The 15,100-nt window shown below is 38.6% G+C and overlaps 1 protein-coding gene across 1 annotated transcript; it reads left to right on the top strand.

The window, feature by feature from the left end:
* The first annotated feature begins 4,746 nt into the window (after positions 1–4,746).
* LOC104430320 (disease resistance protein RUN1-like) lies at positions 4,747–6,909 on the top strand. Its single transcript, XM_039300072.1, has 5 exons — positions 4,747–4,910; positions 4,979–5,236; positions 5,394–6,498; positions 6,686–6,789; positions 6,888–6,909. The coding sequence occupies exons 1-5, from the start codon at positions 4,747–4,749 to the stop codon at positions 6,907–6,909; spliced, it is 1,653 nt and encodes a 550-aa protein (XP_039156006.1).
* The last annotated feature ends 8,191 nt before the right edge of the window (positions 6,910–15,100 follow it).

The raw sequence follows: 15,100 nt of genomic DNA, 5'->3' as shown, positions 1-15,100 counted from the left end.
GGGCTGTCGCCGGCCCAAAAGGAGGCCCAAGCCCATACATGGGTCTTGCCAAGTGGCAAGAAGAACTCCCATGCATTGGCCAATTGAGAGGCAATCTAATAATTACAAATGATGAGGAAATGGGGGAATAAAAGGGAAGAGGAGAGAGAGAGGTGGCCGGTTGGGGTTACCGTCCAAAGAGAGAGCGAGAGAGAGAGAGAGTGTGCGAGAAAGAGGGAGAGTGAGGCCGAGAGAGGAGAAGCCGAGAGGAAGGAGTAGTCGCCGTTCACCGCCGTGTGCCGCCGTGTTCGCCGCCGTGTGCCGCCGTTCGTGTGGTCTAGAGGCAAGTTGGGAATCCACTTTCTACTCTTGCACCAATGTTTTGCATGTATGGTCGAAATCTAGGATGTTTGAAGGCATGGGAGTGAAGCAAGTGTGGTTTGTTCTTGAGTTGCATGCTGTTTTCGCATGAACCGTTTGAGTCAGAACTTTGTGAGAGCTTGCATGCATGTTTGAGTTCGATTTTGACTTTTATATCATCATGAAAGTTGTAGCTAACATCTTAAACTACAACATACTAAAATTTTGTGTAAAATTATGGAGATTTCAGGGGTCAAACACTCATCCTACGGAGACACCAGATCTGGAACGATTTCACTAACCTTTCGGTGGATTTGTGGTTGCATGCTGATTTATACTAAGAATCTCTTTTCGACTTCTTCATGAAACTTGTAGAGAACATTTTTACCTTTAACATACTCAAATTGGAAGCAAAATGAACAAGTGTATCCTAGTGAATCAACTTACTCTTGAAAACCGTAGATCTGGAGACGCGGTACAGGTTACCCGAGACTTCATTGACCCATATGGAGACTGTCCTTTGAAAATATGACTTAGATCTCTTCATGAAAGTTGTAGGGGACATTGTGAAGTAAAACATATCCAAATTTCAGAGGGTAAAAACTCAGTATTTCGGAGAACCATGCACTGGACGTTTCGGTGTCAGATCCAGAAGCTTCGTGTGACTGTAGAAAATAATATAAAAATAATTTTTCATAGAAGTATTCATGAAAAATCTACCTTCGTGTCTTGGCTATAACCTGGTAAAATTTCATAATTTTCGGAGGTCTTTTGGATATTTTAATAAAATTAGTTCGAAACTGTGCATTCTATTTTTATCCGAAATTTCATGCTGTATTTGTGTGAATTATAAACCTTGTGTGGAAATTGATTGGCCTTGTGTTTTTCACGAAATTATTACCCTATTGTCTTGTCTATCATTAGCCTTAATTTCATGATTTTTGAGAATTATATGGATATTTAAATTTAAATATTTTCAAGAATGATACAAGCTGGAATTTAAATAAATTTCAAAAAAGGAAAAAAGAAAAGAAAAAAGAGGGCATGATAAATGGGCTATTATAAATTGTATGAATTCCATGAACTTTATCTTTATGGATGATTGTACCTTGATGCATGTATGATGATGACTGATAATGCATGTATAGATTGAAGGATGAAAGTGATTTTATTTGCCATTGCATCATGTGCCATGTTAAGTGACACCTAAATTGGTAAATGTGGACAATGAATAAATGAGGAAACTGCTATGGCGGATGATAATGCCCTGGGAGTGTCAGGATGCCCGGGACGGGGGGTGCCGGATGCCCGGAATGTATAGAGATACATGGCCAGATGGCCCTGGGAGTGTCAGGATGCTCGGAATGGTTGGGTGCCGGAAGCCTCGGAGGTCTTTGCCCGAGGGGATGCCTCGTGATGCCAGTTGGGATGCGAGATGCCCAGAATGTGGGGGTGCCGGATGCCCGGTGGCCTTGAGTGGCTGAATGCCGAAGGTTTTCTTGCGATGCCAGGATGGGGTGCGAGTGTAAAGTATGAGATGAAATTGATGATCTTGAGAAAGGGTGATGTGGTGATCGAATTGAAAGTTAAAAGTGGAAATTGAATCATGCATACATGACATGATATGATGATGATCACCTATGGCATGATGACATGATATAATGTTGATCACCTGTGGCATGATGACATGATATGATGATGATCACTTATGGCATGATGATATGCATGTATGATATGATGATGCCATGATGACGATGACATGTGTATGATAAAATGATGTCATGATGATGGTGATATATAATATGATATGATGATGCCATGATGACGATGTCATGTGTATGATAGAATGATGTCATGATGATGGTGATATATGATATGATATGATGATGATATGTCTAGGACATAATGATGATGGCATATGATATGATGGCGACCTATAATATGATGATGACATGTGTATGACATGATGATGATAACCTATGACATGACGACATGTATGTGTTATGATTGTGATGAAGATGTATGATGGTATATGCATGGCTTTGAGGTAAGTCTGCTTGGATGCATGATTAGCATGTATGATGTTGTGCTTGTATTGCATGTTGCAATGAGTGGTTATTGGATTTCTTTACCTGCTGAGTGGTTGTACTCACTCTTTCGGGGACCAACATTTCATATTAGCAGCATGCCGCTCCCTGCTGTCACGCGGGGTGTTTTCTACGGCCTACCTTTGGACGTAGAGGTCGAGTGCGAGGAGTTTGACTGTCCTTCTGTTCCTGGTCTTACGTATATTTGAGTGCGATGTCTAGTTATGTACGATGTGGGCCTGGATGGGGGCCCGGTTGTCCAAGAGTTAATATCCGTCCATGTTTGACGCAACGGAGTGATGCGTGGGATGCTGCCGCCACCACCGCCTGATGCACCGGGATAGGTGTGAGGGCCCGTGCGTGTCGAGTAGACGCCGAAACTTTTTGGGATGGTTAGCCGACACTAGCGATGGGGGATCTTGCACGTGAGTTGTAGTGGGTTGACTGTTTCTTTTTGGGGTTTTTGGCCGAGTATGGTTGAGCTCTGCCTTCCTTTTGATGTATCGACCCAAGGAAACCCATCTTGAAAATATGTAAATAAAGTGTCATGGCTGTCTATTATTATGATGTTTAGTGGTGTGCAATTGTATCATGGTTGATGGAGGGTGAGACGACGATGTTATATTTTGCTTCCGCTAATGAGTTGCGCTGGGACCGTTTTAAAAAAAAAAATGTCCATGATTTTACGACGCTTCTTCTAAAAGGTATAGTTAGTGTTCCATTAGGTGTAACGCCAGGTGCCTGTGGCAACCCTAAAGTGGTTCGGGCTGTCACACTCTCTCTCTTCCAACGGCACTCAGAGTAAACGGCGCTTCAATATGTGGCTTCGCTCAACGATCGTGTGCGGCTTCGTAGGACATGCGACAGCAACTCACCGAAAAGAAGAAACCCTCAAAAACCGAAGACCAGCAAATATATTTTCCTTTTATACGTGTGCCCATCGAGGGCCCACCTCCTTGCTTCACGTACAGAAGGAAATCTTCATGTAGGTGTGTGTGTGCGTGTGTGCCCGAGGTCAAAACTTTGACCTTGGGCCCACCAATAAACCAATCTTCGCATGAAGAGGAAATCCCGTGCAGGAGCTTCACAAGTTTCGGATTCCGCATAATTTCCGAAGAGGAAATTCATATCTATTTTATTTTTATATTTCTTATTTTATAAATCCGTCAAAAGTCCAATGAATCTCAAACTCGAGTCATAAATTAACAAAAGCAATACTCCAGCCACTGAGTCAAAGTTGGTCATTCATCATCACAAAATGAAACAAAAAAACAATTCTTAATTTTGGAAAATTGATGATAAACAGGTGGTTTTGCAGATACTTGTCATATTTGACACGCAGCAGTTCAATTTTTAAGACATTCATACTACAAGAAATTTCGGTGCATAAAAATATTAAAGAATTTTCACAATCAATTGCTTGACAAATGCCAATTAGATACTCGTTAAGAAAATTCATTTAAGAAAAGCTTTTTTTTTTTAGGTAAAATAATTGCCATGTGTTTGTTGGTAGATGTGTAAACGAGAGATGAATTGTCTTATCTGGTCGATGCCATTATTGTAGGTTGCTGAGTATTTTCTAGATTCTACAGATGTATCCTTTCTTATACTCACCTGTAGAATCATGAAGTTGATATGACAGGGAATTACCTACATAAAATCTCATTTTCCTTGATTCTATAATCTAAAATAGGAAGTGCTATGATGATCCATGAGCTAGGAAATTCCCCAGCAAAACCAACCTGATCTTGCACCACCTAGTTGATGCTACACTGCTCAAACTAGTTGCATTAAATGCAAATGTGTCCATTCACCGCACATTTAATGGCCATGTTAATGCTGATCTTTTTTCTCTCGAGCTGAGCAATCCCAACAACATTTATCATATTGTTTTATTATAAAGTGGTGGGGCAATACTTCAATTGGATCGGCTAGTGCTTTTTAGCTACGGATAAGAGTCATTTGATTGAACATGTTAGTCAAAGATGCAACTGCAATTTTGATTAAGTTGGTAATCTCTATTTTGATATGATATAATTATACAGACATTCGCCGTTTCCCACGAATAACGACATTGACGAACGCGAAGGCTGGATTTCTTAAATCAAATCCAGGGTGTAGTCTCAGCATCTCCGGAACTTGCCCCCCTCACATGCAAGTGTCAACAGGCGTGGTAGGATGGTCAACGGGGTCGCTTGTTTCTTGAAGGGGCGCTACACCACCATTAATCATCATGAAATTACCAACAAAATCAATAGTGCTACTTCAGAGAGAGTTTGGTGTATAAATTTTAGACCCTCAGGTTCCGACTTCCCAGAGGATGGTTCCTGCAATGGAGAGAGACGGAGGCTTGAGGATTGAGTACGAGGTGTTCTTAAGCTTCAGAGGGGCTGACAGTCGCGAAACATTCACTGATTGCCTCCACGAAGGCATGGAAGGTGCTGGGATCCATGTCTTCAGGGATGATGACGAGCTCCAAGTCGGGCAAAGGATCAAGGAAGAGCTCCCTCGGCTATCCAGAGCTCCAGGATCTACATGCCCATCTTGTCAAGGAACTATGCGTCGAGCAAATGGTGCCTCGTCGAGCTCACTAAGATGGTTACAATGGCATCAAAGTCGGACAGCACGAAAGAGATTCTCCCCATTTATCTTCACGTGAATTCGGATGATGTCAAGCTCAAGACTCCGCTGTATCATGACGCATTCGTACAGCACGAGAGGAACTTTGGAGCAGACCAAGTGAAGGTGTGGCGTGATGCCCTCATGGAGGTTGAGGAAATAAAGCGATGGAGCTTGAAAACTTATACAGGGTAAGGAATTTCGTAGAGTAACCTTATTTTCTCTTCAGATCCATTATATTTGAGAAAATAGGAGACTGATGAGTCTCCTGTTTCTGAATTTTTTTTCGTCATACGCTCTTCAATTTCATGTCTAGAGTGAAATGAATTGTCTCACGCATCGGTGCAGCTATGGCAAACTCATTAAAGAGATCGTCCAGGAGGTCCTGATTAAGCTAAACGCCGGATATAAGAATGTGACCGAACATTTAGTCGAAGATCATGTTCAGATTGATGCGATAATGAAGCTGTTGGAGGTTGACTACAGTGGCATGCGTTTTGTGGGAGTCCATGGAATAGGTGGTATTGATAAGACAACACTTGCAAAAGTCATTTACAACAAATTATATTCTCGTTTTGACTGCTACAGTTTCCTCGAAAATGTCCAAGAGATCTCCAGAAGATCGGACGGTATCATCTACTTGCAGAAGCAACTGCTGTCAAGCATCCTCCATTCGACGCGCAGCAACAGTATTTTTGTTTGTGACAATGACCAAGGGATTGGCATGATAAAGAAGGCACTTTGTGACAAGAAAATCCTCATTGTGCTCGATGATGTGGAAAAAAAGGAGCAGCTCGAAAAGCTAGTTGGGAAGAGCGATTGGTTTGAAAACGGAAGCAAGGTCATTATAACAACTAGGAACATGAGCGTCCTGACCGACCGGACGGAAAGATTAGAGGTCGACGCTGTCCCAAATCGACATGAAGGAATCTTGACATATGAAGTCAAGGAAATGGGATTCAGTCAAGCGCTTCAGCTATTCTGCCGACATTCCTTTAGAAGAGACTTTCCTACAGAAGATTACAATATCCTATCAAGACAGATCATCTTGATTTTAGGGAAGCTGCCTTTGGCTATCGAGGTGATAGGGTCATCGCTTTCTGGCGTTTCCACTGACAAGGCCTTATGGGAAGAGACTCTGAAGAAGTTACAGAAAGTTCCTCCAAAGGAAGTCCAAGAGACGTTGATGATAAGTTACGAGGGATTAGAACCAACACAGCGGAGAGTTTTTCTGGACATCGCGTGCTTTTTCATCAAAGAAAATAATAAATATCTGATTTTCATGTGGAGTGATTGTGAATTCTATCCTCATGACGCAATTAGAGTCCTCCTTCTTAGGTCCTTGATAAATATTGGAGATGATAATAAGTTTTCAATGCATGACCAAGTTAGGGATCTTGGAAGGCACATTGTCTACGAAGAGAATTGCAGATTTCCTGGCAAGCGTAGCAGGGTATGGAATCCTTAGGAGGCATTGAACTTATTGAGGACTAAACAGGTATAACTTAACAAAATGTAATTTAGAGGCCATTCTGCTAGTTATTTCCAGGAAATAGACAAACTTCACAAGTGGCTCACAGAGTTAACTTTTTCCTTTTTTGTATTATTTGTTTTCATTCATGCTTGATCTCTAATGGCAGGCAAGTGAAGAAATAGAAGCACTGAGTCTGAGCTATAATGGTCAAAGTGATGGTGGTGGCTATACCTTCACTGATGAAGAATTACAGAGACTACGGAGTCTAAGGTTCCTCCGAGGGAAAGGGTTGAATTTCTTCGGCAACTTCAAAGATCACTGTGAGCTAAGATGGCTTTCTTGGCATGAGTGTCCTCCAAATTTCACAGCGATGAATTTTTGCCTAGTTAATGTGGTGGTGCTCGACCTTTCCAGGAGTAAAATTACAAAGACTGGACCGGGTGGAGTCAAATCAAGGTATTAATGTCTCCCCATATTGTCTTTTGATGCTTCTAATTCTTGGAACATAATGTTTTTTTTTCCTTCTTTATATAATGTTTATTTTTGGTGCAGATGGCGAAAAAGTTAAAAGTTTTAGATTTGAGAAGCTGCAATTGCTTGAGAAGCACACCTGACTTGTCTAACTTCACGTATCTGGAGATATTGATTCTTGCTTGGTGTTCCAAGTTAGTCACCATAGATCGCTCCACTATTAACCTACAGAACTTGAGCACTCTGAATATGGAAGGATGCAATTCTCTTCAGGAATTGCCAGAAGAAGTTGGTTCTCTAAAATCTTTGACGGAGTTAATCATGCCCAAATATTCTCTGTTGTGCAAGCTTCCGGAGACAATTAGCAATTTGCAATCTTTGTCAAGTTTGAGTATAAAATGGAATGAGAGAATAAGCAGACTCCCATACTCTATTGGAGTACTAGCGAAAATCAAGCATTTGTCTATAGAAGGTTGCAAAGGGATCAAGGAGCTTCCACACTCACTCGGGAAATAAGAATCGCTGACTGAGTTAGATCTGTCATTCTCAGGGAGTAGTCAATGTACCCAATTCAATCGCAAATGAGGAAGCTCAAATTCATCGGGATGGGAAACACCAAGATAGGAAAGTTGCTCGATGCCATTGGGCAATTAGAGATGCTTGAAGAGTTACATTGCCCAGAGTGTCAGCACCTATCTAGTGAAATCCCCTGTAGCATTGGGGAATTGTCCCATTTAAGGATCTTGGATGTATTGGGCACTCGCATCTCTGGATTGCCAGCCACAATGAGTCATCTCCCTTGTCTCAAACAACTTGAGTTGAAGGAGTGCCATGAGCTTCAACGATTGCCAGAGCTTCCCTTGAGCTTGACAAGCCTTACCCTTGATGTTTATTACTGTCAAATCACTCCAGACCTTACAAACCTAGTTAATTTAGAACACTTGGACTTATCGTTCCACAAGGATTCTCATGGGGGCACCGGCAAGTGGAAGGAACTTCTCTCACTTTGGAAAAACCTAAAATCTATCCACAGACTTCCATCTAGCTTGTCAACCTTGAAACTTACGATATCACGCTGCTGCCACGCTTTTCCAGCTTCGAACCTGTCAAAACTCTCCGTTTCTAGCTGCTCGATGACGCATTTTCCAGCTCTTGAACACCTGGAGAATTTGAGGGAATTGTCTGTAGAAAAATGCACATCTCTTGTGGGAATGCCTGATCTATCAAATTTGAAGAATCTAGAAACCTTGCATCTATCCGACTTACAAGAAGTGGTAGAAGTACAAGGTCTGGGGGAATTGGAATCTCTGGAGTCCTTAAAGATTACGTGTTGTGGGTCGATAGAAATATTGCCCAACCTATCGAAGCTGGGAAAGCTGAAGCATTTCGATCTGGAATGTTGTTCGGGGCTAAGATGCGTTGAAGGCCTAAGTGGCTTACGACATTTGACCCATGTGACTGTTAAACATTGTGAGTCCCCGCAAGGTTTGCCGATCTACCGAGAGGGACCAAGCTAGACACAGATTGGGAATCACCAGAAACGTCCGACCCTTGTGTTTATATCAGCGGCTAGACCAATCGGAGCCTTGGGATCCACTCATACAGGAGATCGGGATAGAGTCTGAAGATAACACAACACAGCTCTTGCTAAGAGATCTTTAGATGGCAATCTCTTGAGCCAGCATTGTAACTGTTATATTCGGAATTTTTTTTAGGAAAGGACAACAAGTTTACAGAACAGTGGATAATCCTAAGGCGTAAGGTGTGGGTAGATTAAAAATGGGTCATAAGGTGTCCCGTCGTCTTCGTCCTTATTCATCTGAATTTTTATCGGATCAAGTTTCAAGGCCTTGGAGACTTCAAGAGGTCAGGTTCCCATCATTTGGTTCACGATCAACTGCTTAGGCACTTGAATTAACGTCAGCATAAGAAGACAATTGGAGATTTGCTAGTAATCAATTTGTCAAATTAGAGATTGTATCCACATCGTTTGATAATAATAAATTTGGCACTTACTTTCTTGATATTTATCTGTCTACGATCATAGAAGGCTAAATGTCCTGCGTTTTTCTACACTGTTTTTCTCTAAAACATGGTATCACATGGTAGATTGGTTGGTGTAACTTGTGTTCATTTTTGAGTTAATGTGCTAAGTTTTCTCCCTTTTTCTTTTAAAACTTCCCATGCAGTCAAGAAAAATAGAAAGTCACTCTTGGTCTGTGCAAGTTGTACTTGTTAGCTGGGTTCACTTCCACGTGGAGGAAGCCTAATAAATAGCAAGTCCCAAAAGGCTCAAGCCCATATAATAAGTCATATGGAGAAATAGAGTTTTCATTATCTTTTAAGTGATAGCAGTAAGGAAGTTAGTAGAGATGCAAAGATGCAGTAACAAGAGAAAAAGAAAAGTAGAAAATTTAGAGTTTGGAAATCAATCTGATTTACATCAAACTAGTATCGGAAGTCGGTTCATGGTCCGATTAAGCTGAAATTTTGTTAGCGTGTTTGTGGCATAATTTTCTTGAATATGGACGGTTTGATTTTCATTTGAAGATCCATACACTAGGTTTTTCATGGATTGACTAAAACTTGCATTTTTTGTCAAATTCATCCTTGATCTCTTGCGAAATTTATGCATATTGCCAAGAATGATGTTTTTGAGGTCTTTGCTGCTATGTATTTACTAGAGAAGAACTTTATTCACCCGATTTTATTAATAGTTAAGATTTTTGGGTGGACTCCGGCCTCGTGATTTTTAATCTCCTCACAAAGATGAAGTTTTTTCACGTAAAAACCGTCTTGTATTTATGTGCTTGATATTTATTTTGCTCTACTATATTAGTTCTTATTAGGTTTACACAAGAGGAGAGATTATTTTATTCTGCTACGTTAATACGATATTGTCCGGATTATTACTATTCTCCCATCAAAGTGGTATAAGAGTTTTGGTCATTGCTTAATTTTTTTGCCTTGTGTTAAACAATAGAAACGGATACGAGTAAAATGGTTATCTTGAATTGTTCGAATTATCATATTTGGAAAGGAAAAATGAAAGATCTTTTATATGTAAAGGATTCTTATTTGCCCGTATTTGCTGAAGAAAAACTGAAGACTAAAATTGATGCCAAATGGTCTATATTTCATCATCAAGTATGTGGTTATATTAGGCAGTGGATAAATGATAATGTTTTGAACCATATCGTTGAGGAAATAGATGCACGTAGTTTGTGGGATAAGCTCGAACAATTATATGCTCAAAAAACTGGGAATAATAAGTTATTTTTGATAGAACATATGATGCTTTTGAAATATCTAGATGGTCCTTATTTGACTGATCATTTAAATTATTTTCAAAGATTTATCAATTGGTTAGCTACAATGAGAATCAAGTTTGATGATGAGATACAAACATTATGGTTGTTTGGTACTTTGCTAGACTCGTGAGAGATGTTTCGAACGTCTTTGTCTAATTCTGCCTTGGATGGTATAATTACAATGAATTTAGCCAAGAGTAGTGTTTTGAATAAAGAGATGAAAATAAAGAGATAGGGATCATCCTCTTCACATTCTGATACCTTGGTTATTGAGAAAAATGGGAAGTGAATCTCAAGGCCCGAGAAATGAAGACAAAAGCATAGATAAAAGCAGAGGCAAATAAAATAGATTTGCTAATGTTGAGTGCCATATTGCGATTAGAAGGGACATATTCAAAGGTTTTTCCGTCAATTTAAAAGGAGAAAGGCAAAGAGAATAAAAGTGATAATGATAATGAAGACAATCGTGTTGCTACACTTGAATAAGACTTTCTCATTATCTTTAATGGTAATGCGGTGAATTTTGCATGTCATGAAACCAATTGGGTAATTGATAGTGGTACATTTATTCATGGTACTTCTTATAAGGATTTCTTTACATCATACATGTTGGGTGACTTTGGATCTGTGAAGATGGGAAATAATGGGTTAGTTGAAGTTGTAGGCATTAGTGATATGTGCCTAGAGACCAGTAATGACACGAGGTTAGTATTGAATAATATTAAGCATATACCTAATATTCATTTGAACTTGATTTCTACAAGCAAGCTAGATGATGAGGGTATTGCAGCACCTTTAGTGATGGTCGATGGAAGCTCACTAAAGATTCTCTAATTGTGGCTAGAGGTGAAAAATATTATTCGTTTGTATTATGCAAGCAAAGTTGTCCACAAACAAAATTAATATAGTAGACAGCGAAGAGAGAGTTGAATTACGGCACAAGAGACTCAATCACAACAGTGAGAAGGGTTTGTCAATATTGACTAAGGAGAAGCTTCTTTCAAGTATGAAAAGTTTAGTGTTGAAGAGGTGTGCTCAGTGTTTAGCAGGAAAACAAAGTAGAGTTGCATTTAAAAGTTTTCCTCATTCAAGAAAGTTAAGTATACTTGATCTAGTGCATTTTGATATTTGTAGTCCTATGAAGATAAAATCACTTGGTGGTTTTCTTTATTTTGTTACTTTCATAGATGATTATTCAAGAAAAATATGGATTTATACCTTGAAAACTTAAAATCAAGTTCTAGATGCTTTTAAGCAGTTTCAGGTTTTAGTTGAAAGACCAATCGGAAAGAAATTGAAATGCTCTAGAACTGATAATGGGGAGAATATATTGAACTTTTGATGAATATTACAAACAACAAAGCATTCGACATCAAAAGACACCTCCCAAGACGTCTCGATTAAATGGCTTAGCTAAGAGAATGAACAAGACATTAATTGAAAAGGTAAGATGTTTGCTTTCATAGTCAAAATTGCCATAATCCTTTTGAGGTGAGGCTTTAAAGTACAATTACATATGCATTAAATCTTACTCCATGCATTCCTCTAGAGTTTAATATTTCTAATAGAGTATGGACAAGCAAAGATGATTCTTATGATTATTTGCGTGTCTTTGGGTGTAAGGCATTTGTGCATATCCCCAAAGATGAAAGGTCTAAAGTTAATGTAAAAACACGACAATGCATATTTATTGGCTATGGATAGGAAATGCTTGGCTACAAATTTTATAATCCAGTCGAGAAGAAAATTGTAAGAAGCAGAGATGTTGTGTTTATGGAAGATCAGACAATACAAGATATTGGGAAATCATAGATAATTTCAATGCCATAGGTTAGTGATGATTTGGTTGACTTGGATCCAATTCCTCTCACACATATTCTTGCATAGATTGATGAGGAGTAGTAGGAAGTGAATGTTCTAGATAATGAACATGCTCTTGAACATGTTCAAACAAATAATATTGTTGTTGAACTAGAAGCTCCATTGGATGCTTTACCAAATGTTCTGATTTGGAGACCCATTAGAGACCGTCGACCTTCCACCAAATATTCTGAATATCAGTATGTATAATTGACAAATGCAGGAGAACCGGAGTGTTATGCAGAAGCAAAAGAAGATGAGTGCAAAAGCAAATGGCTTGATGCTATGCAGAATGAAATACAGTCAATTTATGATAATCATACTTTTGAACTGTTGAAATTGCTTAAAGGCAAAAGAGCTTTAAAGAACAAGTGGGTATACAAGTTGAAACAAAATGAATAGACTTCACAATCATGCCCTAGACAGGCACAGAGATGAAGGATACGCCGGCGAAGTGGAGGCATGGGAACGGGCTCTTAAAGAGGTCCCGCGGGCCAAGGTGTTCGACCTGAAAACTGACTGGTAAGGCTTATATTCGGACTAATTGCTTTTTACCCTCAAAATTATGAGACATCAGTGATTCAGTTTACTTTATTAACATTGGTTTTCGCATAGAAGAAATGGCATGCAATACGAATGACGAAGATTTTGATGAAGGGAGAGAAGCGTGATATAAGTTTTAGGAAATGCATATAAATTGGAGAAAAGTTGATTAAATGTTGGAATCTATAAAAGATTTATGAAATGAAGTGTCAGCTTTGTTGACCATTGGAAACCAATTTCTCCATTCTTGAACGGTGCCCACTTTATATTTTTGAATGGAAGGCTAAGTAGGATGTGTTTGAGTCCACTCTATATTTGAGAGATAATAGCATTAAAGGAGATGTGAGATCCCTTTTTTTTTCTTTAACAGTATCCATAACATATCAGAAAAGATACCACAGAAAGTGTTGACTATGGAATTAATAAGGTACCATTTTCATTATAACTCATGGAAATTTGAATTGAAACAAAATTGATGACACTCATAAAGATGTATAGATGTAGTGACTATAATATCCAATTGTTTCGAACGAATAAACATTTCCTAGATTGTCTGGCTACTGTATCATTTGGGGAAATGAGTTAGTAGAAAATACTTTTATACAAAAATCTATATTTATATATTTTTATTGATGATAAAAAAAGTTGTTGGCTTATTTTCCTAAGCAATACAAACAATGATAAATGAAGAAATATTCTTTGATTGCTGATTTACCGGAAAGCAAGCGGAATGTAAGAAGAACAATGTGATCTAAGCATGTAACTTTGCGGAACAATAGACAACACTCTTGTAAGTCAACAAGGTTAACGTGAAAAAAATTCAACGATGCTGGAACAAAGGGAATCGATATATGCACAGAAATTCAAATATTTTATGATCTTTAATTTAAAATAAAAAAGGAATTTTAAAATTCTCATATTACGAGTGTTCTACTAGTTTAAATATAAATCAGAAGAAATTGCCCCAACAATTGGAGAACCGCTTTTTATTATACGTAGCAAAGATAAATAGGTTTATTTACTTTATACATAAAAAAATAAAAGAGATTAATATTGTTTCTGCTCGAACATCACTAGAATACAGCTTGTAAGAATATGCCTAGTTTCTCTAGATTATATTTGGAAATTTTGAACCAGCATCTTATTTGCTTGTCACGGAATTCAAGTTCCATATTATTTCAGATTACATAAATGTTAGACGTTAAATGATATCCTCAAGTCTGGCAGGTGGACCCAATTTCATTCATTTTATCAAGAATAGCTACTTCGCATTGGTGCCTGAAATTCTAGAGCATCTCAATTTCTTGAAACCGAGCAATATCTGATGAAATTTGGTATAGCTGTGGATCAACTGATGCTCATACTAAATTACACCAGTTGGAGTTATGAAGTTTTTAAGTTATTTCACCAAATGGGCGTACATATATGTTCACAGAAGTAGACCCTCTGGTTTAACATATCCGGGGGGAACCATGTGGTGAAACAGAATTGCTTAGCGGTACACCATAAAAAATCTTCACTTTTTGTTTTTGTTTTTCATTCTCTCTTTCTTTCTGCATGAGTCAAAAGGTCTCAGGGTTACATTTGTTGGAGGCACTGAATCAGCAATTTGGTTCTCATTTTGATATCACCGTGTCTTCAGCTGGAACAATTTTTCTTTCTTTGTGCATTACTGCAGCCTTGAAGATGTAGTTGAATTGGTTATTGAGGAGGTTTTGGGTCATCGGATGAAAGTCGACCCATAAGCGTTGACTGAAGTTTAGGTCAAGATCGGTGACAGCTCGCAGACGCTGCAAGGAAATTGTTATAGAAGTTTTCGTTTGGTTCATTGTCAAAGAAAAAGCAAATGGATTTCTGTTACAAGTGATAAAGTCCTGCAGAACTGAGTTCTTTTTCTAATGTTTGGAGGCTCTCTAGAGATTTCATGTCGAGATTAAATTGGATTATGATTCTAATGCTTGGTACATTTTTAAAGATTAGAATGAAATTACACTAATTTGTTCATGTGTAAGATCTAGAAAATCATCGAACTTCCGAACTCTTGAGAAAAGAGATTAGCTGGTTGTGTCGGACTTGAAAATGGTTAAATAGAGTCGATTTATCTGATTAAATTGGAAATTTAAGGAAAACGAAAGGAAACTACAATGTACTCCTCAAATAATCAGAAAGTTCGGTGATGCTGTTGGTTAGCTGGAGATGCTTGAGTTACATGCAGCTAATAAGGATATTGGACTTATCATGCTAAAAGCACTGTGAATCCGTACTTTTAATTGGAGAGCGAGTCACGGACATGCTTCTCCTTGTGTGGTATTTCTTTTTAAATGTTGGGTCTTCAAATCACTTCGCATTTAGCCTCACTTAATTAAGAATAGATCTAGTATTCGATCGTGTTAACA

Source organism: Eucalyptus grandis, chromosome 8, assembly GCF_016545825.1.
Source record: "Eucalyptus grandis isolate ANBG69807.140 chromosome 8, ASM1654582v1, whole genome shotgun sequence".
Taxonomy (NCBI): Eukaryota; Viridiplantae; Streptophyta; class Magnoliopsida; order Myrtales; family Myrtaceae; genus Eucalyptus; species Eucalyptus grandis.
This window is presented reverse-complemented; position numbering and strand designations above follow the sequence as displayed.